At 42.5% G+C, this 27,927-nt stretch overlaps 2 protein-coding genes, 1 long non-coding RNA gene and 3 other non-coding genes across 10 annotated transcripts in view; 5 read left to right on the plus strand and 1 right to left on the minus strand.

Moving 5' to 3' along the window:
* Window positions 1-4,914, minus strand: part of SLC18B1 (solute carrier family 18 member B1) — a 38,092-nt gene extending 33,178 nt beyond the window's left edge. For 2 of the 5 annotated variants that reach the window (XM_023651115.2, XM_023651114.2), the window contains exon 1: window positions 4,690-4,914. In XM_023651115.2, coding sequence (XP_023506883.1) covers window positions 4,690-4,732 — 43 coding nt within the window. In that variant the 5' untranslated portion in view covers window positions 4,733-4,914. Of the gene's footprint in view, window positions 1-4,638 lie in introns of all 5 variants that reach the window. The other 3 variants (XM_070223893.1, XM_070223892.1, XM_070223894.1) reach the window with 2 other exon arrangements.
* Window positions 4,915-13,229: 8,315 nt separating this feature from the next.
* Window positions 13,230-15,969, plus strand: RPS12 (ribosomal protein S12). The gene is made up of 6 exons (NM_001309481.1): window positions 13,230-13,274; window positions 13,393-13,443; window positions 13,599-13,715; window positions 14,794-14,896; window positions 15,351-15,452; window positions 15,880-15,969. Exons 2-6 carry the CDS (start codon window positions 13,430-13,432, stop codon window positions 15,940-15,942), a joined length of 399 nt encoding a protein of 132 aa, NP_001296410.1. The 5' UTR covers window positions 13,230-13,274; window positions 13,393-13,429; the 3' UTR covers window positions 15,943-15,969.
* On the plus strand, window positions 13,947-14,019 carry LOC111775525 (small nucleolar RNA SNORD101). Its single transcript, XR_002811232.1, has one exon. It is a non-coding gene; the product is annotated as a small nucleolar RNA SNORD101 (small nucleolar RNA).
* LOC111775536 (small nucleolar RNA SNORD100) lies at window positions 15,193-15,269 on the plus strand. The gene has a single exon (XR_002811243.1). It is a non-coding gene; the product is annotated as a small nucleolar RNA SNORD100 (small nucleolar RNA).
* LOC111775530 (small nucleolar RNA SNORA33) lies at window positions 15,624-15,753 on the plus strand. The gene has a single exon (XR_002811237.1). It is a non-coding gene; the product is annotated as a small nucleolar RNA SNORA33 (small nucleolar RNA).
* Window positions 15,970-20,918: 4,949 nt separating the features above from the next.
* Window positions 20,919-27,551, plus strand: LOC138915858 (uncharacterized). Its single transcript, XR_011422239.1, has 5 exons — window positions 20,919-21,165; window positions 22,204-22,224; window positions 23,762-23,868; window positions 24,503-24,590; window positions 27,229-27,551. It is a non-coding gene; the product is annotated as an uncharacterized lncRNA (long non-coding RNA).
* Window positions 27,552-27,927: the final 376 nt, after the last annotated feature.

Here is a 27,927-nt window from a genome sequence, read left to right on the forward strand (position 1 = left end):
AGGCATGTCCTCAAAGTTGTCAGTTTTTGGATATGATGAGACATGCAGCCTGGGTTTACTAGTCAAATAAGCTCATGTTATCCCTGTTATAAATTCATCAGGAAAATAATAGCTTTAAATAATAACTAATTTTGTCTAATGTCTCATGAAGCTTTTTTGGGTAATCTGATTTACCCACAAATGATTTAGATAGATGAAAATGGGTAAGAGTCTTAGGGTACAATAATTATGTTTTATGGTCTGTATACTTGAAAAAACAGCTTCAAAATTCTTTTGGTAACTTAAAACTTTAGAGTTTTGATAAATTAAATTAAATGATAAAAATTTGTTGAGTATCTAGGTTATTTCCACATAAGATAAAATATTAGAAATTGATTATTAGGCATAGATTTGTCTGCCTTTGGTTTCTTATATCAGAGAAACTAAAAAAAATGCTTAGGTTTGTTGATAGACATGTTTTGTACCTTCTGAGAAATTTTCTATGAGAAAGCATATATTTCTAGAAAGTCTGTATACAGGAAAAGTAAAACGTTTTCAGTAAAGAAGGTATAATGAATGGAGATTTTAGTTTGTCATTTTAAAAAAGATAAATTTGTTCTCAAGTATAGGAAAGAAAAAAGGAAAAAAAAAAAACAAAACTTGGGACAAATTCTGAATGCAAAAAGTAAATGACAGAAATTTTGTGAAAGTCAAACCCTAAGGAGTTTTATGTATGGTCAAGTGGGCTAAGATTAAAGTAAGTTCAATTAAGTAAATGAGTTTTAATGTTAAAAGTAAGCTGATACAAAATTAGAATTTGGTCTTCTTTCTCTTAACAGGATAATTTTCTTGAACTTTTGGTCTGCTCTTGATAAAGAGTTATAAAAGGTGTCTTTATTTTTGAGTAAGTCTACCTAAAATACAGAAAAACAATGTTTTGTTAAAATAATTTTCTATGTTCAAGACTAAGGTCTCTCTATTAAGTTTTTAAAACTATTTATCTCTCTACATTTGCCTTCAAGATCCCTGGTGGTCACCATGGGCAAGTGGATAGCTAAGCATCGTTTCACAGGGACCTACAATATTGTGTTGGTGAATGTTATTGATATAGGTGTTTTGAAAATGTATAACATTGCTAATATTCTGATCTGTACTGTTTATCAGTCATAATTCTGGTTATTGTTTTAAAGTGTCATCTGTCATAAAGGTAACCAAATTTCTTTGTCAAGTACCATTTTGAAGTCTTTTGTCATTTACAGACAGCTACTGTTTTACTCTGATGCTTTTGCAAAACACGTTTCACCTTCAGAGAAATTCAAGGAAATGACTCTGGCACTTACTCTAGAATACAGGTTTCTGATAAACTTTCAGATTATAAAAATGAACTGGGTAAGAGATTACAGAACTCTAAGGGAGAAAGTGATGACTTCTCGAAAGTGCTAACAGAAGATTAAGATCAAGAACCAATTACACAGGACCAAATGAACTGACAAGGATGATTATAATTTATATGACTTTTTTGTTTGAGATATTGCTGATGTTTTGTTTTGTTTTGTTTCCCAGATTTAAGGAAATATTTTTCTTTTTTCTCTCATGCTAACTATGACTGACAGTAATTTGGCAAAATTATACCTTTGTGAACAGAATTGAAACATTTATCTTTTTCTCCCTACTTGATCCCTCCAGAACTTGGAAACTCTTAGAGAGTATTGTTCTCATAGCAATATAGTTATTTGCATAAGTTCAATAAGAATCTGTTCTGCTTATAACAGGACACAATTGGAAACACTGGTTATAATACCAAGGCTTTGACTGGAATGTCATATTTGAGAGAAACATACAGACTCAGATATGACAAGACATCTTTTGAGGAATAAAGGCTGACTTTCTGGAATAAAGCACTTGGACATATTGGCCTGGTACCTCACTTACAGGGTTCTCAGCAACCATAATAGATAAGAAAGAAGATCATTTAGCTAGCAGATGCAAGGCACCTCAATTTGGGGAACCTCAAGAGAAAAGAGGAATTCACTCAAATCTAAGGTATTGCATGCAAAGCCTGATGACAAATTCTTGACTTGGCTTTCCCAGCCTCAAGAGACCTTTAAAGTTCAATCTGAGATTCCTTATAAAAAGTTCCAGCAAAGCAGATTTAAAAGACTCTATATGATCAATGGCTATTCTTGCTGTACTTACATGAATAATTGGACAAGTTTATAGAAACTAAACTTATTTTGCAAACCAGTTAGTCTTAATTTGGCTATCTTTTATAGAATATGAGGGTGATTTTAGAGAGAAAAATTACATTTCAATAGAAACTACAATACACATTCACAGATATTAGGTTCTAGTTCTGATAATTATCTTTGAAGTTTTTGTTTTATATCTGTTAACTGGACTGGATCTTGAATTGTTCGTCTCCTGAAATACCTGGCTACAAACCTCCAAATTAATGTTTTCAATTTTTCCATCATTTTCACTCAGAATCATTGAGAACTGAATCTGCCCTTTGTTTCCGAAGGCTTGCAAACTGAAGCTGGAGGACTTGATATGAACTTGAGAGGTTCACGTCTGTTGCTGTGTAAAGCCACTCAGAAATATACCTGAACACTCAACGACATCATCGGAGACATTTCAAACTGCAAAAGATACTTTGACCCTGCCATCTAGAAATCTTCTTGACTGGCTGCCCCCTGGGCTGAAGAACTGGTTTATAATTTGCTTCAATCATTAACCTTGTTTTCCTTTTTGTTTCTCTAGAAATGCTTCTTGATAAGTACCTGGTTACTTGTTTACACAGTAAAGGCCTAACCTTGGGAACCCACATACATCACTGTCTTACTAAGAAACTGGTTCAATGAGATGGAATGACCTACATCCCTCATCAGCAGATATCCCCAGAGGTACCAGGTCCAGACTGGTTTTCAGGACTGTTTTCTTGGATTCCCCAAGGGATTAGGTCTATTCTTCAGGGACTGTTAAAATTTAGGTTGTCTATACTTCTTAGCCTTCTGGTCTGATACTTGATTATAAACTGTGCCTTTAGATGTTGTTTCAAAGCTGCTGAACAAGGTACCAAAATTCTAATAATGCAAAATGTCAACCTGAAAAGCCAGGAACAAGAGAATATTTCCAGATGAGCGCTAAACAGTTTCATTCCTCTAACCCGGATCAACACCCCAATTCAGCAGGAATTAGCTAGATCAGTCATTGTCCCAAATTCCTCAAGAATGAGGAATGACCAAAGAATAGGGGGCATTGAAACTGGCAAACAGTTAGCCATTGATGATTAAGTAGCTAGGAACTAAAGTTTTCTTTCCTTTTTTGCAATTACTGATTACAGCTTTAGCTGTTCATCCACCCATTGTTAACTGTGCCATTTAGGGAATATGCTATCTGATTCCCACTAAGTGCCCACAGACAACATCTCCCTGGAGCCCAGGTTACCATGGTAATGGGTGTTTGAGCTGTTTTTCAAGAATTAGAACCCCTTGTCCACTTCAGGCCAGTTGAGACCACCAACCCATCAACTAGGCCTGTGCAGCTATCTGATAAGTGACCTTTTGCTGTCAAGAGGCTAAAAACTCCACCCTCAGATCATGCCCATGCTGCCATTTTGTGAGCATGGGTCCCATGATGAGCCATGAAGTCTATGTTTGTGCAAATCATCAATTACCTCACCTCTACTCACCTCCAATCATCTATCTCCACATTTCAGACCATCTTGCCCCCATCCAATAAATATCCCTGAGTCCTTATTTTCGGGGAAGTGGATTTGAGACTCCTGCTCTCTCTTCCTTACATGTTGGCCTTGTGATTAAACCCTTTCTCTCTGCTGCAATCTCATCACCTCGGTGTTTGGCTTTCCCAGCCACCGGCAAAAACAAACCTGGTTCACTAACTCTCCCAAGGGTACAGCTCTCTAAAGTATAACGTAATTTCTCAAGTTACTAGTTCCATATGCTACGTGCACCCAACAACATTTTAAGCACATCATCTTAGCTGTTTAGTCAGCATTCTGGAGCAATACTGAAGTTAAGGGAAGTGTAAGCAGAGAAAATAAGCTAAAAACATTCAGTTGGGGAATTAATACAATAGCATGCTCCTGGAAAGACGAGTCCCTTCAAACCCGTAAATCAACACATTTTTTACACTGATTACTGATCTTCCGCGCCAATTAATTTAACACTTTTTCCCAGGACTAAATCTTCCAGTAGCTTAAAGATACCAGGTCAATTACTCAGTTTCAAACATCCGGAAAATCCATGAGCCGTTTTTAAGGTAAGTAGTTTTGAGAAAAAAGAAATTTAAGTCAGAAAAATATATTTGATTTGCTCTATTTCTCAGAGGTTGCCATAAAAAACAATCTGTGCAACACGAGGAAGTCTAGAATCTCGGAGAACTTTGGATAGATGAAGAAGGGAACTGAGAGAAAGCTAAAAGGGGGGTTGCCAGCGCACAGCAGGGGCTGGAAGGGTCCTCTTCCTCATCTGTGCAAGGGCTTGCCCGTCTGCAGGCACGCTTCCTCGCGCAGTCCTGAGACGCACGGCTCGGACAGGAAAGGCCTTTAGGACCGCCCGGTACCGGCCCCGCACTTTAACCCGCAGAGGGAAGAGAAGCGCTGACCCGGACCCCACCGCCCGGCCTCTGGAAACAAACCAAACCACAGCCAAGCCCAGGCCCCCGGCGCGTCCGCGAGCTCTCGGTCACCTCCCGGGGGGCGCGGGCCCTCGGGGTCCCCCGGCGCGTCCATGCGCGGGCGCGACTCCGGCGCCGCCGCTCCGGCTCCAGGCCCGCGGGCTCGGACGCGACCTCGGACGAGTGGACGAGCCGGCGGCGGCGGTCAGCGGGGCCCTGGCATCCCCGTCCTGTCCCCGCGGGCAACCTCGGGCGACAGCGACGCGCCCCCGGAGGCCGGCGGGGAGGGGGCGGGACGAGGGGGGCGGGACGAGGGGGCGGGGCTTTTTTAAAAAGACACAGGCTGTCATCATAATCCACCACCTTTTCCATTCTGTATGAGAAAAAAACCCCAAGTCTATGTTCCATATAGTTGAACTCCCTACCTGAAAATGAGTACAATGTATTCCCACTAAAAGGAAGAAAGGAGGCTTCTGTCGACACAGAAAAGAGAGGGCGCACCTGAGCAGAAAGACACGCTTCTGAATTAGACAAGCAGGTTCGTACCGACTCTATTTTTAGAGTGAGTTATTTTTCACAGCGGGTACATGATGCAGTCTTTGTAATCGCTGAAGCCAGACATCAATAAAGTGGGAATGAATGAACTGACGTGAAGCCCCTGGAGTAGAAACTATTTGCAAGAATTATAACGCATGTTGAGGAAGCCTGGCGGAGCGGCTGGGAGTGCGACCTCTGGAGGCAGATGCTTGAGTTTCAATCCGGGGCACTTACTAGCTGTGACTTTGGGCGATAAGGTCAGTATCCCGTCCATCTGTACAGGTGGGATTGTAATGCCTATGTTGTAGGGGGGCTCTGAGCCCTGGTGAGAAGGTGTGTGAAGTGCTGGGCACGCGAACATGATGGCTGCTACCTTATTCTCACCCTCACAATTTTCCGGCGCAAAAAAATACAGGCTTCACTTATCTTCACCTTATTTACAGTTTGGGATGGGTTACAGTTTGAGGACTGGGAATTTCGTGATGTGGGGCCAAGGTAAAACAAAAAGACTATTGAGTTACCACTTTGTATCAGGCATCCTGAATTTAAAGGTGAATGAGGTCCATCCAGCCTCTGCTCTCAAATAGCATACCTCCCTCTAGCAGATAAAAGAGACACTGATTAATAATTTATTATAATGCGATGAGTTCTCTGATAGAAACACATCGGAAAAACTTTGGCTAAATGCGTCCAGGATGGCTTCTTGAGGAAGTGATGTCACCTTGGGTCTTGAAGGTTATGTGAAAATTCCTGGTGGGCAGGTGGGTAAGGTGAGCCCTTAAAGCCATTCTAAACCGAAGGATTAGTTCCAGCAAAGGTTCCTTTAAGTGAGCTTCCAGAACCTTTAAACGAACCCCTGCCACCCTCTCCAGTCTCATTTTACTCTACATTCTCTGTCGGATCTAATATCAACTGTAGAGGAGAATTTTCTCAAATTATTTCTTTGATGGTTCATTCCCTTTCTTTGTTCTCTGGTTCTGGACTGCTCTTTATGCAGATATTGTGTTACCTAGACTGGTCCTCTTAGTTATTCTCTTTTTCTCTTCTACTTTTCATCTCTTTCTCCTTTTGCTCCATCTATTTCAATTTACACTAAGGGCATTGTGATATATATGTTCATAGTCCTAGCTTCCTCTCCATTTCTAACCTCTACCTCCCACACTCCCTCCAGATCATCAGTGTTACAGCTGAATATATTATGGTATTAGTTTTCTGTGGCTGCTGCAGCAAATTACCACAAGCTTGGTACTTTAAAACAACACACGCCTGCAGGCCAGAAGTTCAACATCAGTTTCCCTGAGCCAACATCCAAAATGGTCTCCTCATCTCCAGATCTTGATCACATCTACACAGAGGCTTTTTTCCAATAAGGTAACATTTAAAGGTTCTAGGCATTAGGATGTGGACATATCTTTGGGAGCCATTATCCGCCTACCACAATTATCTATGCATATTTCTATATGCTCATGTATACATTTATAGACAAATGGATCAATTTTTCTTTACAAACTTGAGGGGAATAATATGGTCACTGTTCAAATGCCACCTCCTCAGAGAAGTTCACTCTCATCCCATAATCCTTTGTCCCTTCGTCCCTCTTTATTTTCCTTCCTAGCATTTGTATCAATCAGGGTTCCCTGTTGCTATTAAAGGAAACAACTTTTGCGAATGTAAGCAGAAGATGAATTTATCATAGATTCTTAGGAAGCACACAGAATCATCAGGACTATACACACCACTTAGAGGCTACTTGCTTAAAGTCAGCCACAGCACAGAAGTGGGCCAGTGCACACATTCTGCATCTGCATCACGTGCTGCCAACCCCACTGGAGGCAGGAACAAGACATCGCAGTGACAGCTCCATCCCTGCTCCCCTAGAATGCTGCCACCCTCACCAGAGGGATTGTAGGTGGTGCCAGCTTCTTCCCTTCACTTGTTTCCATCACACGTCAAGAGCTGGTGTGTTTGAAGTCAGGTAGTGAAAATTCTCCACGTTTGTTCTTCTTTTTCAAGAGCAGTCTGAATATTCTGGGTCCTTTGAATTTCCATAGAAATGTTAGAATCAGCTCTCATTGTCTCCAAAAAACCCAGCAGGATTCCTATTGGGATTTTGTGACTGTATAGATCAATTTAGGGAAAACTGACAGCCCATCAACCTTGAGTCTTTTAATCCATGAACATGGTATGTCTCTCCATTTATGCAGATCTTCTTCAATTTCCTTCAGAAATGTTTTGCAGTTTTCATTGTAGAGGTATTACATGCCTGCTGACAAATTTATTCCAAAGTATCTTAGTTTTAGAAGTTATTGAAGTGGAATGTTTTACATTTAAATTTCCAACCATTTGCTGATTATATATAAAAGTAAATTAATTTTTATATTGATCATATATCCTGCAACCTTCCTAAATTCCCTCATTAGCTCTAATAGTGGTTTTATAGATTCTTTTAGATTTTCTACATAAACAATCATGTCACCTATGAATGAGTTTTACTTCTTCCTTTCTGAAATGCATGCTTTTATTTTTCTCTTTATTGCACTTTATTGCAGTAAACCATTGAACAAAAGTGGTGAGAATGGAGATCCTCCAGTGTCTTCAGATAGTAATTTTAAAAATGTTTAGACTTATATTTTACATAGATGTTATATACATCTATAACCTGCAGACACAGGAGGGAAGCTGGCATCAGCTACGGCTCAGCACCACGTGGCTAAAGTTATGTGATATCAGAAAACGAATATGGAAGACCTCATAGATGTTCAACATTTACTAAAAGTTAAAATTATTGTTTTAAAATGATGACATAGAATGTTCAAACTGAAAGAGTGTTTAAGAGCATCTCATTCAACTCCTACTTCATTTTGCAGATGAGGTACTTGAGGCCCAAAGATTAGGTGTGCTCTGACCAAGGCCACAGAGTCAGAAGATGGTAGAGGAGAATCTGTACAAAGAATCCTTGAATCACCAGTCTGCCCTTTACCTTCACTGTTGGGCTTAGAACCAGTTAGATGACGGACTTTTTTTCTTTAATGTAGTGGTCCTGGCTTCATTCCAATGAGTCTCTAATAAGAACTGCAGTTATCAAATACATGTTACAGCATCAGGACCCATTTTTCAAAGAAACGTTACACAGGAAACAGCAGGGCTGGTCTCCAGCATTGGGGTCTGGAGTCCTACCCATGCAGGTCCTCCTTGTACCCAGTGAATAAGTTTAGTGTTAATTTAAGGTTTTCTCTATTGGCCACTACTCTTTATTTCATTTCTAAATTGCCTGTGTGGCTGATCAATAATTAGTTTATTCATAAACTTTAAGTACTTTCTCTAACTATCTTCCTCAGTGTGTTTAGTTCCCACGAATTCTGAATCAGTCCTGTAGCAAGCAGCTACAGCCCCCAGACAGCGCCCAGACGGCTCTGAGTAGGATCTGGTAGCAATAAAGACAAGGGCCAAGGAAACATTCTTAGTAAGACTTATGGAAACTTAGATGAGAATTACACTAAACCCTCAAAATGTGTAAGCAATTGACATGGGCTTCCTACTTGGCTATGCAATAATCTAGCCTCATTCTCCCACACAACCCTTTTTTCCTCCTTAATAAACTGGGTTTTCCAATTAAAGATCTTACATATTAACTTTACAAGCTGCTACTGACAGGCTTTATGAATCTATTCCACTCTTATCCATTTACTTACTTACTTTCTTTCTTTTTCTGAGGAAGATTAGCCCTGAGCTAACATCTGCTGCCAATCCTCTTTTTTCTGAGGAAGATTGTCCCTGACCTAACATCCATGCCCATCTTCCTCTACTTTATATGTGGGACGCCTGCCCCAGCATGGTTTGCCAAGTGGTGCATAGGTCCATACCCGGGATCTGAACCGCTGAACCCTGGGCCACAGAAGTGGAGTGTGAGAACTTAACCGCTACGCCACTGGGCTGGCCCTCTATCTACTTGCTTACTTTTTTTTCATTCTCTTCCCTCTTACCAAGTTCTCTTTCTCCTTTGAGCCTTCCCTTTATATAGTAGGATTCTATCTTCTTTGGCCCAAACCCTTCTTCAGCTACCACTATTTTTCCTCAGTATGTTTCAAACTACATGCTACGTAAACCAAGCCCAGACCTATTATGTTCCTGAGCTGCAGCATGATCATATTTTTTAGTTTTCTCCTATTTCTTAGCTCCCACTTCCATCCATTGTATTAATTGGTTACCCCCAAAGGTAGGGACATTTTTTTCCCCAGTTTTATTGAGAAATAATTGACATACATCACTGTATAACTTTAAGACAGACAGCATGATGGTTTAAAGCAGGGACATTTTTTAAAGTTTTCAAATTAAAAATGGATTTCTGGGACGTTTATGATAGTACTTCTCAACACGGCTTTCCTGTAAGTATGCCATCTCCCCAAATGCTTCTTTAATCTTGTTTTATCTGATGAATTCACTCAGTACACATTAGTGTAGTGGCTCCAGTCTGCACATCACTGCACTAAGCGCTGGGTGGTGTAGGACAGGAGAAGGGCATTATTTAACACCCTTTCCATATATTTTCATGTGAAGTTCTTTCTAAGGTAAATAACGACTTTACAGGCTCAGTAGTAAACAGTTTAAATGAGGATTAAATCTCATTAATCCTCACAAAAATATTACAGTATTATCACCATTTTACTGTCTCATAAAAGTAACTAATTTGCCAAAGGCCACAAAGTGAGTTGGAATTTGAACTCAGCTCAGCTGGGCACCCCCAGATTTTATACTCCAGGGTATAAAATCTTTAATGCGCCCTGGCCCAGCTTCTCTTCCCAGCTCTAGTCTTCCAAGTAAGTTTTTTTGCAGTTCAATTCAATGATCTTTCTATCATTTAATCTCTTACCTGCATCTCCTCCTCCTTCTCTGACATCTGTAATGGGTTGAATTGTGTTCCCCCAAAATACATATGTTGAAGTCCTACCCCCCCAGCACCTCATAATGAGACCTTATTTGGAAATAGAGTTGTTCTAGATGTAATTAGTTAAGATGAGGTCATGCTGGAGTAGGGTGGCCCCTAACCCAATATCACTGGTATCGTTATAAAATTGGAAAAATTTGCACACAGAGACAGACAGGCACATAGGGAGCAAGTCATGTGAGGATTGGAGTTCTGCTACCACAAGCCAAGGAACACCAAGATTGCTGGTGAACCTCCAGAAGCCAGGCATGGGACAGATTCTCCCCCACAGCCTTGGGAGGAACCAACCCTGCAGTGGCCTTGATTTCAGACTTCCTGCTTCAGAACTGTGAGACCACAGCTTTCTGTCATTTAAGCCACACAGTGCGTGACAGATACTTTGTTACAGCAGCCCCAGGAAACTAACACAACATCTATTATTAGATGATTCGGAAACCCAAATTTCTACTGCTCTCTCTTTTTCTGCCCAACACTGCAATATTCCCTTTCTCTATGTATGTAACTTTTTAGCACAATGAAGTAGAACTAGTCATATTCTTGCCACACGTGAGAGGTAAAGAGTTATCCTTGAATTCTCAGTGCTCTCCTCCCACATCCGGGCAATCATCTGAATGGCTGAAGGGTTAGAAGCATGAGCTTTGAAGTCCACTGGGCTCAAATACCAGCTTCCACATTTACTATCTGTGTGATCTTGGGCAACTCCCTAAGCTTTGGTTTCCCTACCTGTTAAAAGGGGCTAATACCATCACCACTACATAGGGTCGCAAAGACAATCAAGGGAGAAGATATATGAGAATAATTTACCACATTAACTGGCATATAGAAAGTGTTAAACAAAATTACCTATTACTATCATTATTGTTTCTAAAACGAACTTTAGAATTTCTTCATTTTTCATGTGTTTCAGATGCACATTTGTGTACCTTATGTGTTGTAATCTTTTGGTATAAGAGTGACTGTAGCCATTAGCCTCTATTTAATATTGTCTTCCACCTTTCGCGATATCTAACATTGAGAGGAGGTAACCTCAAACAAGACAACTAGGAGAATCTATATTAAAGAATCCTTGAATCACCAGCGGGCCCTTTAACTTCGTTCCTGGGATTAGAACCAGTTATATAACTAAGACTTTAAAAAAATGTAGCTCCAGTTCTAAGAAGGGAGGTTTGCCACTGACAGAACAGGCATTTATTAAGATGAAATATTAAGGCATAGGCCCATGATACTTGAGTCTACAGACTAGATTACAAGATGCTTAGAAGACAGAAACCGAGTCAGAGTGGGTTGGTAGTACACTGGGGACAACAGCACAAGCTATAATGTACGTAGTCATTTTCCTCTATACAAATATGCTGTTTGGCAATGATTATGTTCCCCATTTATGTTTCCCAAGTCTTTACCAAATGCCAAATTCCCTGTCTCCTCCCTAAGACTTTCGGAGAGCAGGTGTTAGAAATCTAATATGGTTAGCGCATTCATTTTATTAACTTTAGGTAAGAAATTGGCTGAAACACTATTTGCCACATTTTCTTTCAAAAATCCCAATGTGTTAAGGTAACTTCCAAAAGAGACAAGGAGGCATTTTTTGCCTCCTCCTTCTTCCCTCCACTTCCAATAGCCTCTCCTCTCCTCCCATCCTCCGTTTGGAATCCTTTCTGGTTTTTTGAGCTGGTTTCAAATGCTGCCACCGGCCTAAAGTCCTTCTCTCACCTTTCCTGACCATCCCCACTCATGAACCCCCAGCCACTGTCCCTCCCCTGTAGCCTTTAGGTATTCTGATCTTTGCCTCAAATCCTAATCCCACCACTAGCACACGAGTGGCTAGAATAAATCTTTTTATAAACTCTTTGGCTTAAAAAAAAAGTTGATTAAATGAACAACTAATTAAGTGAACAACTTTTTAGGATGAGATCTGGATGGAAAGAAGCAGGTTCAAAACTATTAAAATGAAAATTTGGAAGCATTTGAAAAGCTAAAAATGAACTCTATCAGTTTAACATTCCAGTCCATCTCCATTCTGGTTAACTCTCCCTCACACTCTTTATCAGGTTACCCATTTCTGTTTCCTTCAAAGCATCTGGCAACATCTCTGTTCCCTGGATGCACACTGCTTGCTGCCCCCTATCAAACGTTTCATTAATACTTGCTCACTGGCTCGGCGACTTGTCAGGAGAGGAAGTTACAACGGAAGGAAAAAGACTACGTACTGATCATACTCGGCTGTGTTTCATGCATTTGCTTTGGAAATGGGGCTGGGGAATGGCCAATCTGCAGAATTCAAAACGTTGATTCCTGGGAAAATCAGTTTTAGGGTTTTCGGATTGCACTCCCGACTCCACGAGTGCTGGAGGGCGGAATAATGCCGCATTCCTCGAAACTGCCTTTTCATCTCCTGTTCCCAGAGCCCATCCCTGGGGCCGGTACACTGCAGGTGTGTTAAATGCACCTGTCAATCCCGAGGAGAGCGGGATTGCGAACCCAGGGGACAGCCCAGCGTGAAAAAAGAAAAAACAAAACCCTTCATTTAGAACCAGCCACGTGGCTGAGGTTCCACTTTACTAACACTACGCAGGAAAGCGGAGTTTGCGATGCGCTTACAAGTCATGACCACGTGTTGGCTTCCGTTTCATACACACACACACACACACAGATGAGGATCACCCACAGAATGGCACATTCACGGCCACAGGGAGTGACTGAGAAGCGAGACAGCGTGCAGCGAGTAGGGCCCAGCTAGAGGTGTCGGCAAGAATTACAATACGGCGCGGAAAGGGTTAAAACCCGGGTTCTGAGAAAGCCAGGGTTCCAGGGAGCCGGCAGGACCACGCGGATGAGGCGTTTGGCCCTTCTTGCGCTCCGTAGAAGGAGCACTCGGGGCCTACGCAGGCCCCGTCCCCGGCGGGGAGCTCCGATGCGAGGCTGCCCGTGTCGGTGCCTGTTGCGAGTGCCAAAGACGGGCGGGAGCGGCGTCCGAAGACTCGCAGGACCCTCGTCTCAGGACCGCCTCCATCCGGAAACAGACGTGTTCGGGGCCCGGCACCGCCAGAGACACCTCTTTCATGGCCGGGAGTGCACATGCGCCTAGGGGTCCTGGGACGCCCTTAAATACGGTTCTGCTGGCGCATCCGGCCTCTTTTCCTGCCACCGCCGAGTCGCGCGGAGGCGGGCGCACGCGGTGAGTTGAGCCGGGCGAGCGGGTGGTTCTGGTGCGTGGCTCGGCGCCTTTGGCTGTGGCTGGCCATGAGTGTCTGGGCCTAAACGGAGTGTTTTTGCCTTGCTTTTTTGCGTTTCAGTGCATTCAAGATTCGGGTCCACCCGTAACCCACCGCCATGGCCGAGGAAGGGTGAGCCTGGGGCCGGGGTCGTGGTGCGGGTGAGGCGCGGGCTCTGAGGCTGCTTGGCGCCCTACGCGCCCCTGATGGGGTCCCCGGTGGTTGCCGAGTTCCGGGCGGCAGGTGGGGTGCGGGAGCTCACGGAAGCTCTGCCTTGTTGGTTACAGCATCGCTGCTGGAGGTGTAATGGACGTTAATACCGCCTTACAAGAGGTGCTGAAGACCGCCCTCATCCACGATGGCTTGGCACGTGGGATCCGCGAAGCTGCCAAGGCCCTAGACAAGTACGTGTCTCGGTCTCAATACTGTGGGTTGTTGGAACCGGAACAAAACTGCAGCCGAGGGAAGAAAGCGTGACGTTCATGGTGTTAGGACACGAGTTCTGAATGGCATCGGTTCTACAGGAAACCTAGGAAAAGGTATCAGGACTCAGATCTGTGTAGCCCGCTTAGAGTTGGTGGGTTTCTGTTTGGAGTGGGATGAGCACTTGATTCTCAACCAAGTAAAACTACAGTGTTTGGATGATGACTTAAATTGTCGGATACCCCTTCACTCCCTTTATGAGTGAAACTTAATAGTCTGACAAACCTGTAGGTTCTGGGGCTCATTTCATGGTATCTGGAAAACAGATGGGGACCCTCGTTAGTAGTTTGCAAACCTGAACCGTTAAGTTAATGGGATTTCAAGTTAACGTTTGTTGCACAAGTATCTGTAATTTCATATGGTTTAGTAAGTATAGTAGCTGTAGAAACGAACGTAAATGGAACATTTGTGAATATGTTTGGTTGAGTTTCTGACTGGTGACGTTGGCAAAACTGCATGCTTTAACTATGTGAGCTGAATTTAAATGTACTTTAAGGACTAATGAGCCAGATAAATTTAAGTCAGTTAAATTCACTGGGGTGTGGACTGGCCAGTTGCATCCAGTGGAAACAGCACCCCTGGCTGGAAGTGCTTCACCGTCGGTGCCTGAGCAGTGCTGCACGATGTAGGTACAGTGTCTGGGCCTGTGGCAGGTAACTAATCGAGTAGCTCGTGCTTCACGTTAACAGCAGTCCTTGGATGTGTAAGACTGGCTTGCAAGAAAGCATGTTTTTGTTTAGGCCAAAAATTGCTAAACTAGTTCCCCCTTATCAATTTGGTATTTTTAGGGGTTGTAGAAGACAGAGCGTTTCTGTAGGAGAGTTAAGTGAACGCATGCTCTGTAACAGCCTCGTCAGGCTGAAGCAGTGTTCTCTTCCAGTGGGTGTGCTCATGCTGTTTGGTCAGAGTAGCCCAGGCGAGGGTAACTGCCCTGTAAGGTGCAGGAATAGTGGCTGTAGACTCGAGTCTCAGCTCCTGCTGTTGGATTTTGCGTTTCAGGCGCCAAGCCCATCTTTGTGTGCTCGCATCCAATTGCGATGAGCCTATGTACGTGAAGTTGGTGGAGGCCCTCTGTGCCGAGCACCAGATCAACCTGATTAAGGTAAGTTACTGCCCGATCTGATGTATCTGAACTGTTAATGGACGCATTAGCTTAATGCTAGTTGGGCCACTTAGGATCGAAAGTCAGGATTAACACATCCATGGTGATGTCATACCAGAGCAAATTCTGGAAAGTGTTGAGCTCACCACTCTTCGGGTGTGAAACATCACATAAGCTTGAAGTTGTTGGGTGTGCTAAAGCTAGTTACAGAAGCATTTTATTCCTGCAGAATTTAGTGCTAGTTTTGGTGTTGGTATGGGGTAAATCAAGTTAGAGTGTGTGTAGGTCGTCTTGGTGCTGTGCATGATGACAACTGGCTCCCTCTACTGAATTGCCTTGAGGAAACTGCCATGTCACCCTATCTGACTACAGCTACCTTTTGGGTTTAATTTATTGTCAGTAGCATTAATGTGTGCTAATATGGTGAATTTTTTGTATTGTTATTCCCCAATAGGTTGACGACAACAAGAAGCTGGGGGAATGGGTAGGCCTGTGTAAAATCGACAGGGAGGGAAAGCCCCGCAAGGTGGTTGGCTGCAGTTGTGTGGTGGTGAAGGTGAGTCAGATGAGGGAGCTTGGCTCCGGGATGCAGGGTGTGCTGGGGAAGCATGCGGAACCTCCTGCTGAACCCAAGTTGTTAATGAGAACCTCTTAAAGGGGAGAATGAGTGATTCTCAACAGACTTAAAACTGTTCTTCCTGTGAGAAAGGGAAAATAAGCCATAGTTAAGCCAGCCAATGAATCTGCTTACCTGAATGTGTTTTGGCAGAAATTTAGAGCAAGCTGGCAATAGTAAAGCCATGTTACGAGCCTTAACGACGTTGAAGTCGTTAAGGTCCCTGAAAGTGGCCACAAGAAGTTGTAATGACGGGAGGCATTCTCATAAGACATGAGCCAATTTTTTTAAAGCTCTTTATAATTAGTGCTAAGAACTTAGTGGAATTTCTAAATATTAGTAAAAAGTCACTTTTTTTTTTTTTTAGGACTACGGCAAAGAGTCTCAGGCCAAGGATGTCATCGAGGAGTACTTTAAATGCAAGAAATGAACAAATAAAAAACTTGACTTTTGCTCATCTCTGATTTTTTATTTACGCAGTAAGATAAGGTGAGGGACAAAAGATAATCATTGCAGAATAACTGGAAGCATGCTGTCTGTCCCCTTCTGGTCCCAACCAGTAAGTAACTTCAGAGTGGAAAATTAAAACAGTGGCCTAAGCAAAGATAGGCTTAGGATAGTGTATTGGTGACAGCCCAGGGTTTTGTGGTTGTGAGCATATATCAGAACTATGGCTAGGCTAGCCTAGAACCTGGAGAAATGGGCTGAGGCTGGTCAAGGGAGAGTTAATGAGTTGGAGTCCTCTAGCTGGACAAGTCGATAGGAAAGTACAGAGGTGGGGCAAGGTTGGATTTAGGCTGTGGGCACTAGAAACGCATCGTGTCCAGGAGTGCTTGTGGACATGACATTGGGAAAGGTCGGGGTGTCCATTGAGTTCATAAGTTACATGTTAGGCAGAGCAGCAAGAAATGCTCCAATTCAGTGTACTCGAGTCCCTAAGACTCTCACACGGTTGTATCTTGCTTATTGTATCTTGCTTATGGGGGAAGTGTTCTGAGAAATGCGTCATTAGGCAGTTTTGAACGTGTGAACATCAGAGTACTTAGACAAACCTGGATGGTCTGGTCTGCTACACACCTGGGCTGTCTGCTACTAATCCTGTGGGACCATGGTCCTATCAAGTTGCTATGTTAGCAAGGAAGTCTGAATTTTGGAATTTCTGGGAAATCAGCGACTGAGGTACTGTCTCCTAGTTTGCCAGTCCTGCTGTAGTGTCGCTGGCGTGTGTTGTGAACCTGTGAACTTGAGCAAGATCTGGTTCTGAATGCTCACTTGAATCATTAGTGGTTTGTTTGGCATCTCGGGAATTTACAGGTTTAAAAGCATTCCTCCAAAATCTGCCTATAAACATGTAGAAAGCTCTGATACGACTGGAGGCTGGCTGTCCTGCGCTCACAACCTCTCTGAGGTGCAGGGAGGGGCCAGGTGGTTTGTAAGCATGTGAGTGGGCCCAGTAGATGGTGTGACCTGGGGCCAGCTTCTGCTGTTAAATGTCAACCTGGACCATTTGGCTTTTCTAAGGAAAGTCGTTTGTTTGCTTGTCTCAGCATTTATTCAGCAGACATTTTGAGACTCTATTCTATATCTGGCCCTGCTGGAACTGTATGCAATAGAAGAAACATTTTAAACATACCTTATATATTTTATGTGTCATCTTTTATGGGAAATGCTATAATTCAGGCTGGAGAAAATTGGTCTTCAGTTAACAGCAGTCTGCATTTCTGTTTTTTCACTCGCTGGCCCCTTTTTGGGGTTAGTGTTAGGAAAACCAGCTAATCTGTTCACTGAATACTGCCTCCTCCCACTGACTTGGAATTGCACCAGCATTGGTTTTTTGATATTTCCAAATCCACTGTCACCTCAGCTGCAAAACATACTTATATCTCTTAAAACAATGTCCTACCCTTGACCCTAGCTGTGCTCTCCTGCCCTGAATGCTACCTTCTATCCAGTCCTCAAAGTCGTACTTCTCAAGATAGCCTCTTGTTCATCTTGAATCTGTTCCGGCATTCATCCCCACTAGTCTGCTAAAACACTTTGTTCATCTTGAATCTTTTCTGGCCTTTGTCCCCACTGCTCTGCTAAAACGTTAATACGGTTACCAATGCCTATTTATGGTCAAATCCAATAGCTTCTTCACAGCCGTTTCTCTTGACCTTGCTGGCTTTTTTTAGAAAAATAAGATTTTTTGGTCCGCATTTGGGCCTTTGCCATGCTTTTCCTCCTCGGTTCCTGCTGTTTCTCCTGCCTTTTCCACTAATAGTCCTGCCCTTCAGGCTGTGGTTTCCTTTTCTTTTCTACAGCCTTCTAGGAACTTTCTCCCATTCCCATGGCTTCTGTGCTCTAGATTCCTGTGCTTTCCAAGTCTGTTTTGTCTTTTGTCAGTTCTGGACTAAGTGCACTAGACTGTACCCCGTGGACACCTGCCTGCACCTCGAATTTTGTGTGCCTCAAAGTGAGCTCTCTTTCTCTCAAAATGTGTCTGGTCAGAGAAAAGAAAAGCTATTGAACATGGAGTGTATACCGGGCTCTGCATCACGTGGTCACGTCCATTATGTGGTCCTTCCAGTTTCCCAGCCCAGAGGCCTGGGACGTCCTCAGCTGCCTCTACCTTGTCTTAAGCGGCCGTCAGGGACTCCTCCAAGTGATCGCAGCAGCCTCCCAACTGGTTTTCATGCGGTCACTGCTCGCTTAAGTTAGGCGTCCACACCACTCGGAGTCATAGTAGTAAATAAAGCGATCGTACCCGTCTCTTCCTGAGGGCATCTGTCAGCTCATTCTGCTCCTGCCTCAAATACGTTTTTCTTTCCTCTAGCTGGCAGTCTTATACTCGTCCCTCAAACTTAGCTCAAATGTAACTTTAGCCTGGAGTTGTGATGTGTCTGTACATCTTACAATGGGATTCATGAGGAGGCCCGTGCGTGCCAAAAGTGCCCGGGCAGAAGCAGATGTCTTCATTTTTTACTGGGGAAAATCATTGTTATTTGGAACCAGTTGTCGCAGGCACTCACAGCATCGTTGAGGATGTCTGTCATGTACCCCGAACAGATATCTGAGCCAGGGACTTGCTAATTGTTTTCTTGCTCCCATGGACGAAGAGAACTCGTGCAGCATCCCTGTTCACTTTGGCTATAAGAAACCTCCAAGCCAAATATGTCGTTTTCTTTCTGTCCTTAACTGTTGCACTTTTTAATTTTTGCCTAGTCCTGATTTTATTGAAATTTCTATTTGTATTTTTTGGTAAGCCACTTCAAATGCTTGAAAAAATGAGCCAGGACAACCGTTGAAACGTTGTATAAGGGCTGGCCTCGTGGCGTAGTGGTTAAGTTCGCATGCTATCCTTTGGCAGCCCAGGGTTCGCCACTTTGGATCTGGGGCACAGACCTACGCACCACATATGAAGCCATGCTGTGGCAGGGGTCTGACACATAAAGTAGAGGAAGATGGGGACGGGATGTTAATTCAGGGCCAGTCTTCCTCAGCAAAAAGGAGGATTGGCAGCAGATGTTAGCTCAGGGCTAACCTTTCTCAAAAAAAAAAAAAGTTTTGTAAAGGCTGTCTTACGTTGGTGTCTATTAAAAACAAGGATTTAACATTTTTAACTGGATCTTTGAGGCAAAGGCACCGTTATGTAGGCAGAGGTGGTGGTAAACCCTAGAAAAGTGTGGAAACATCTATTAGTCTTTACTAAAGAGTAATCTAGCCCTTAAAATGGAGCTTGAATTTTTTTATTTTTAGATGAGTGTGATTAGCATCAGGCTAGAGGAGTATGTTAAGCACAAGCAAGCTTTTTGTTCCTCTTCCCGCACTCCTGAGACCCATAGAGGAGGAAGGGAAAATCTAGCCAAGGAGGGGAAGTAAGATCCCAGCTCTCACCACTCCGGGCTGAGGATGGAGCAGGCTAAGGGGTGGGGTATTGTCCTCCCAGCTGGGATCCTGAGAAAGCTCAGTCCACCAGACAGAACGGACTTGCCCGCAGTCAGCTCCGGCAAGAGCAGTGGAGGCATCATGGCTGGATTAGCAGTGCCCCAGAGAGGCCATCGGGCTCTCCCATCCTCCGGAAGAGACCCCGTTGGGTGAAGTCTGACTCATTGCTGGTGGTCTGGTGCTGGGGCAGATGGGTCGTCAAGATCAAAGTTGAAGATTAACCTTACAGAGGGTGATCAGATATTTGGGACTTGGCCACATAAGTGTTAACACATCCGAGAGTCCAGGACTGGGACCAGTGCTCCCCAGCCAAAAATAAATCATGAGTCATTTTTAAAAACATGGCTTACACTTCAAATAGCATAAGCACACCTAAATTCTAAAGTTAAACTGCCCTATCACAAGCAAGATGCTTCAGCCAGCTTTTTATCTAAACCCGTGGCTCCTGGTCACACCTGCTGATTAGCGCTGCTTTCAGTTGGGCTCCCGCCTGGAAAGGAGGGAGGAGGGGTTCCTAGCTCAAGGGTCGATTTCCTGAGCTTTCTCCGAGTTCACACGAAACATCCCTGAAGACTCTTTCTCCACTCTTCTTCTTCTGTTCCGTGTTCGCTGACCATCTTCTCCGCTTTCCTAGTTTGATTTCCACGGCACGTTGGCTTTGGGAGAGAATGTGCCAGAGAAGGGACAGAGAAGGGCTTTTCTAGGCAGAAACTCCATCTCCTTCAAGCTTCCTCCTTCTCCATGAACTAGGTGGAGTTGTGACCCCTGTGAAACTGAGGCCCTGCTGACCACCGTGTGGTCCTGCCAACCCAGGAGCTTCTGTTAACCTTGCGTTTTGATGACAAAAGGAGAGAAAAATTGTAAAACACCGCTTCAGAATGTCTTTAGTTAAGAGAACACGTTGACCAATTACCAATCAAAGAATGGGTCTGGCTGTCAGTATATTATCACGGGCTGTTAGTAGTACTTTTGTTGGTTGAAGAAGGATGATTAGGTAAAATGTGGTATATTTACATAATGGGATATTATGGTGCCATAAAAATGGATGGTATGGAAGGACATTTGTTAATATAAATACTTTTAAAGCAATATTCAAAATGCGCAATTGGACTACGTTTTGTAAAAATAAAAAAAAAGGAAATAATAAAGGGATATAAGGGCACATGCCAGCAAAAAGGAGAAGAAAGCTTGGAAGGATATGCGTCAAGGTTTTAATGGTCGTTTCTGGAAAGGTGGGCATTTTGCTTTTCCTTTTCCTTATTTGTTTTTCTTTAATTAATACATATTGCTTTTGTAGTGCGAAAACATATCTTTAATTAAAGAAATGAAATAATGATACAGGACATTCTTGGGGTTAATTTTAAGTACTGTTTATATAAAAGTTTAAAAATTTTTATGCTTTGTGAACAAGTGAATTTATTTACTTGTCTGGTTAAATAGCCCTTGGACAAAACGGAGCAGCTTAAACAGACTGAATTCAGACCTCGCCAGCAGGGGGCAGTGAGAGCTGGTCCTCGCCAGGGAGCTCTGTGGCAGGCAGAGCCGACATAGGAAGCACTGGGCACGGCAGGCTCCCCTCGGACGGGGTTCTCCTCCCGCTCTTCCAGGATTGCTGAGCGCCACTTACCACCTTGTTTGCATTTGCTGTTTGCCTTGATGTTGCAGGATCCACGCTCCCCAGCTGGTGGGGTCGTTTCGTCAGGTGCTCCGCGAGGTGGTCAGCCAGGTGACTGCAGTTATTATGTATACAATGGAGACATCCAAACTCTACAGCACGTTCCTGGAGGGAGAGGTGTTTATCTGTAATAGGGGACTGGGTGTTTCTGTGCGACCCCTTTCTCTTGCACTATCTTGAGAATGTGTCTGGAGTTACCTGCAGACCAAAAAGTTTCCGAGCAGGCTGGTTCTGGGAAAATGGGCATGATTTGGAGAGCATCATGCAGTGGATGTCCTTTGGAGATGTCCGTCTCCACACAGTAGCTCCACGGGGCGCTGGCTTTGTCCCAGGCTGGGTCTCTGTGCCTAGAACGGTGCTTGGTGTGGTAGGCACGGTGTTCTCTGTCGGGTGAGTAGATTGGGCAGGCCTGTTTATCTATTTATTTACTTAGTTAATTTGTGGATTTTCTTCTCAGGCTTAAACTCCTCAGCCTCCTTTGATACTTTAATTTCTCATGTTCCTTTTTTTCCGGCAACAAAAGTGAATGTCTCAAGTTGGGGCTCCTTTAGACTAGAATGGTGCCAGGCTGTCTCAAGGGCCCTGCCCGCCGACCCCCCTCCACAGAGCAGGGCAGAGAAACACGTCCGATCACAAACGGGACACATAGCTCTAACAGTCTGAAAAAATAATTTTAAAAGCCATTTTGAGACCTGGGAACGGTAAAAAGCACGTGAATTCAGGGAAACTATTTTTACACTGCAATAATTTCTTTTTGAAGCCTATTTATGGAGACATATGCCAACAGCTCACTATTGTACGAGTGATGTGAACTGAACCTCACACAAACGTAGTATTTGTCTTTTTATTTTTCCTTCTCTCCACTGCCCCCAACCAAAATTTACAAACGGATATAAAAATCCTGTTTGTGCCTGGTTGGCTTGTTAGAGAAACACTGACTAAAAGGCCTGTGATATTTCACAGGGCTGCTACCAGGTTAAAAGGAGCAAAATGCACATTAAAAAATAAATACATATGAGATCCATAAGGGGAAAATAAAACATTAACATGCAAAATGGTACAAATTTAAAACCCTGTCTTCTCTTTCAGATTCGATGCTGGATCTACTGGGTGAGTTCCAGGGTTCAGCAGATGTTTTGCTAAATGGGTGCCTGGTGTGCCTTTCTGGGAGGTGCTCACCCACACGTGGACCATAAAGTGATGCAGGACCATTATTTCAGGAGGGAGTATGTGTGTAATTTTTAAGAACACATTCAACCCTTTTCTACTCCCACCCACAAGCTGAATTTTGAAATAAAATCATCCAGCTCACAATTTTATATTCCAAATTTCTGTCATGTAGAGAGTCCAGAAATTTTACTCTAAAATAAACATGAAAATGATAACGTGGACGGTGCTAAAGGGCAGAAGTGGAATTCGGAGCCCTATGCAGAAAAGAAACAATGTACGTTAAATCTTTTCGATTTTTACATAACCGAGATCAAAGAATAAAAATCATACTTGTAGTTACCTTGCTGTATCACCTGGTCTTGTCAGGTGCACCACGTGCACCTCAGGCGAGCCTCCCAGGCTGCACTGCTGCCATCTGGAGTGCCAGTCTCAGGATGCAGGCAGATGGAGGTGTAGCGAAGCTTCACTTACAGTTGAAACTATCCTGTTGAGTGGCAGTAAAAATGAAACAGGTGAGAAATGAGCTGGTCTTCAAAGAAACTTCGGTGTTGCAGTAAACCTGCTGAGCACGGTTCTCCTGTCCTAGCAGGGCAGTGGGCAACAGCAGGACCTTTGATGAAGCAGAAACCTGCCTGACCAGTAATCCCAGCACCCTCCAGCATCAGGACAATTTTAAAGGAAGGGTTCGGTTTATTTGTGGCAGATGAAGGTCACGTTTTGAAAGCAAGCTTTATTTCTGAGTCGGGGCGGTGGACACGAAGAGAGAGTAAGGGGGAGGGGAGTGTGGGGTGGAGAGGGAGAGAGAGAGAAGCTTGCCTTGCCATTAAAGAAAGTAAATCAATTGGTTTTAATTTGCAGAAGCAGTACGGTAATGACAAGAGCAGAGGAAAAACTGTTTTTTGGAGACATGGAACTCTCTGGAGGATAGTTTTCAGATCCTGAAATTTAGAGATGAAAAAACTTTTGAAAAGTGCCTTTATTTATTCTCTTGTGTCTGTGCTTTGGTAGAATTCTACAATGGGACCGTGATGTCTGTTGTCATTAGCAAAATTCCAAGCGCCGTCTTCTAAATTTGGAATTGTTGGAGAGAAATCAATTTCCTGAGAACACTTTAGTTAATATTACATTTCAATGTATATGATTTTTACTTGTAATGTTTTAAAAATGTTTTATTTATATTTACATTGTACAAAATAGGTCATTGAAATCTAGATCATATGAAAACTATTCAGAAAAATCAGGAGAACTACCAATTTTCTGTTTAGATAAAGATTACAAAACTTCTCCAGAATAACTTCAATCTAAAACATATCAAGTTTAAAACAAAATTATTATGGCAGTGCCATTTTGAATAAAATTAGTTTTAATCTATTGGCTAAAAAAATGTGTGAAAGAGCCAACAGTCTCTAGTTCGTAGCTTTGTCCATTCCACTTCTCCGCACTCCTTTCAACGGTGACCTCATCACGTTCTGTGCAGCCAACAGGAGATGGCAGCATTGCTTCAGCCATTGGAAAGACCCTGCGCCCGATCCCTTCTTCAAAGAGAAGGCTGGGAGCTGGTGGGGAGCAGAGTTACAGCAGCAGGTGCGCAGTGTGTCTCCCGAGCAGGATGCGTAGGAAACAAATGTGAAGTCAAGCTGGGGAATGCCTCTGAATGCTGCAGATGTTTACGCATATTTTCCAGTGTAACAGCCCCTTTCCTTGTAAAAATGAAATGGGTCAGATGTTGAGATTTTTATGGGATTTAGAAAGCTGTACATGCCTAACAAAGAACTTGCCTTTACAGCTGTGGGATTGTTAATCTCTACTTTTTTTATGGAGTAGCAATTTTCTAAGAACACTAGACACTCATCTTCTTTATTTCTTCTCGAATTTCTAAACAGATTTTAATAATAATGAATATGGAGGCTTGATCTCAGAGCAATAAAAAGACATACGTGCACCTGGATTACTCCTGTCCGTTTTGCTACACTGTTAGGATAGGAGAGAAAAGGTTAGACTGGTAAATGCAGGGGCCTCAAGGTCTCAAGGCCTCAGCTTCCTTTTAGTATTCAATTTGTACCTCTCCTTGAGGAGGCAACTTCCAAGACATACAAACCCCTCATGTGCAACCTGGATCTATTTTGCTGAAATACTTTAAAAAATATATATATGCAAACAAACTTACATATGTTATGTGTGTAAAGAACTTGTAATATTCTTTCTTATCTTCCTTTAGAAAATGTAACCAGCTATTTGAAGAGTACCTGGAAAATCAACATTTAATGGATTTATGAAAAAAGAGGAGAAAATGAAGATCTAAATAGGCAAGTTTTCTTGCTACCTATGTTCGGTCTTTACCCTGGTTAAAAAGGAAAAGATTCAATAGATTATGTTAAATTGGAGAGTTGCGTTCCAGCCTTTCCTTTGGTTTTAAAATTCTGTATTCTTAGAAATCTTGTTCAGGAGCTATTTCCCAAAACCCTACCTTTAAAATATGGATTTCTATTGCTCATTTTCATTAACCTTTGAGCTTTAATTTTCTCATGCATGCATATGATATGCTTGGGCAATGGTTACTTTTTTATTTTTTATTTTTCTATTTTGAGAAAGCAACCCCTCCATAATGGCATAAGTTTGACTTGTGTGTACTAACCAGAACATTTTATTAATATGCTAACTCTTTTTCCATTAAAATCCTAAGTTAATGAATACATAAATACAACTATTATGGGTTCCCCAGAGACCCAAAGGTGAACGTGAAATGTAGTCTACCAATTGGCAGCTTATATCACTGCCTGGGTTACTGTATCAGAAATAATGAAAACCATAGATGTTTAATCATAATGCAGTCAGAGGTTTACGCTGGCCTCCTAAACAGAAGGAAGGAAGATCTGATTTTAAATGCTGTTTCACCTTTCTTTTTCAATATGCTGGATCTCCTCACTAAATTGTGAACAAAGACGCTGGTATTAATTTTCATCCCTTTTGACATACTAAGGACTTTAAAGTGGGATTTGACAGAGAGTTTTGGTGTGTTTGTAGGGCCAACCGCCGGGCATCAGATTGGTTAGTAAAGGTTGTTATGGTGTGCGTACCAATCCATTTGGAAAGCATTAACTCAGAGAGGGGAATGCAATGGCTTAAATATATATATGTATATATAGTGTTGTTCAGCCCACACCCACGGAGGGTATGAATCCTAGCTCTGCCAGTTAGTGATTGTGAGACCCTAGAGAAGTCATTTAGCTTATATAAATTACAATTCTTTTTCTCTAAAATAGGAATACTAATACTGTCTTAGAGGTTTTTTTGTGGAGATTAACTGAGATAATATGTCTAAAGTGCTCAGCCCAGTGTCCAGAACATAAATCGTAGTGGTTATTATGATCATGATGCAGAATTATCACAGTAGATTTAAATATGTATAAATATATAAAATACAGATTACTTTTTCTTTGCAAAGCTCGAACCTTTATAAAGATAGTTTTAAGATCTGTTAAAAACTCGGATATCCTCCAAGGAATAGCTTATAACTTTTAGTTACATGGTGCTTGAGACAGTATATTTGTGTAACCTTCTCAGAAAAGTTTTATAAATGGCTTTCATAGGCCATAGACTTTATTAGGGTCCCAGTCCTGAGGGTTTCATAGAAGCTGTTCTAAAGATTCTTTAGAAAGATTGTAGGAAACTGTTCTGCCCAATGGGAGTTTACGTCTGTTCAGACGCCTGCTCTTGGCTTCAGCTCTCGACTGTGGCTTTGTGCCTCCACAGACAGCATGCACGTTAACAGCATTGGCTGTAGACGTTTAGAGTCGTTACTCTGAACAGCATTTCCCAAACAGGACATTCAGTTTTGCACACCACTTACATACTGGAAGTTTAACACAATGTGTTACTTTTTGTTTCTGTAGAAATTTTTGTCATCTAAGGAAATAAATGAGTTTAAATATTTCCAAAACTAGGCCTTCTGCCTAGAAAACTCTTTCAGATTTGATCTTTTGTATTTTCTTTCAACTACACTTTAGGTTTGTGAACAGAGGTCAGATTATCTTGTCCCTCATCCTGCATTCTTCTCCGCCAGTCCCTGCTCACCCCCTCCAGCCCCTCATTTGCACTGTCTGTACCAGCTTATAGATTGCATACCTGATTAAGAACTTCTTGAAGGTAGGGAACATTCTCTTTATATGCTTTCTCCAATGCCTAATAGGATGTTTTGTTCAAAAGGTGCTTAAAAAAATGAGGACATGAATATAACTGTGGTCGTGTTGTGTATATTCGGATGCAGGCACTGTCAACTATGATGAGGCTAAAGTGGAGGCTTTTTATTCTCGAAGGATGACAGTTGAATACTATGACAGGGATCACGTATGCTACACATTGAACAAAAACAGTCTTTTTCCCATTATAATTTAGGCTAATCTATGAAAGAATTAAATAATACAGAAAGCTAGTTTACTTCAGTATGTTGATAACAAGTTACTACAAGGGGTGAAATAGGCTGAAAAGAGTAAGCTTGGATAAATGTAGAGGCAAGATGTAGAATGGATAGTCAAGGGAAGCTGCATGTTTTGAGTAAATCTCTGAACTTTGAAGCTAATGTGAGTAGCTGCCGTCTTGGCGTCTTTGCCTTGATTGAGCCATTCTATTGGACTGGCAGGGCCCTGATCTTGACAGTAGGGCAGTTCTCATGCTCACAGAGAGTGTAATGTATCAGTTTTAATTTTGTAATTATTTTATCTTTGTTCCCAGCACCCTTCATCATCCTCACCTAGCAAAACCCCAACCTGGTTAGTACAATACTTCTCCTGGTCCATTCCTGCATGCACACAGCTGAGTACCATTGCAGAAAAGCATGCAACCAGACCAACTGGCTTCATGTTGACTATATAGGATGCAGGTAGGAGGTTAGAAGTCGTGGTGGCCAATTGATGTTCCTTTCTGATTGTGTCTACTTTCTTTCAGTGAGATAAGGAAATGAGGTCACCAACCAGGATCAGGATGAGGAAGGAGGTGATGGAGATTTGAGGTGAGAGGAGACATCCAGGAGAGTGACGGAGTGAATGGGCAAAGCATGTGATGCCATCTCCCCTTCAGCTGTTGTCCACATTTCTCAATTCCCATTTACAGCAAAACTCCCCCAAAGAGTGATTATACTCCCTGCCTTCAGTTCTACTTCCTGCTCATCTTGAAACCACTCTAATCAAGTATTCACTCAAAATGCCTCTGAAACTATTGTCAAGGTCACTGGTGAATTACATGTTATTAAATTTAACAGTCAATTTTCAGTCCTTAACTTTCTCGACTTATCAGTGGCATTTGATAGTGGATTGCTCCCTTCCCTGTGAAAAAATTTCTTTGCTTGTCTTCTGTTTTGCGGCTGCTTGCCTACTTCCTCCTTCTCTGTCTACGGTACCAATTCTTCATCCTCTCTCTGACTTAAATATTGGAGAACTCAGGTTTCATTCCCTGGAGCTTGTCTCTAACCACACTCGCTCTGTTGGTGGTCTCATCCACATATATGTGGAAGGCTTCCAAATTTATATCTCCATCACAGACCTTTCCCCTGAACTCCAAGTGCATAGACCCAACTGCTCACTTGACATCTGCACTTGAATGTCTAACAGGCTTCTCTAACCAAACTTCTAATCTTTCCTCCAAAAA

This window comes from Equus caballus, chromosome 10 (assembly GCF_041296265.1).
Source record: "Equus caballus isolate H_3958 breed thoroughbred chromosome 10, TB-T2T, whole genome shotgun sequence".
In the NCBI taxonomy this organism is placed as follows: Eukaryota; Metazoa; Chordata; class Mammalia; order Perissodactyla; family Equidae; genus Equus; species Equus caballus.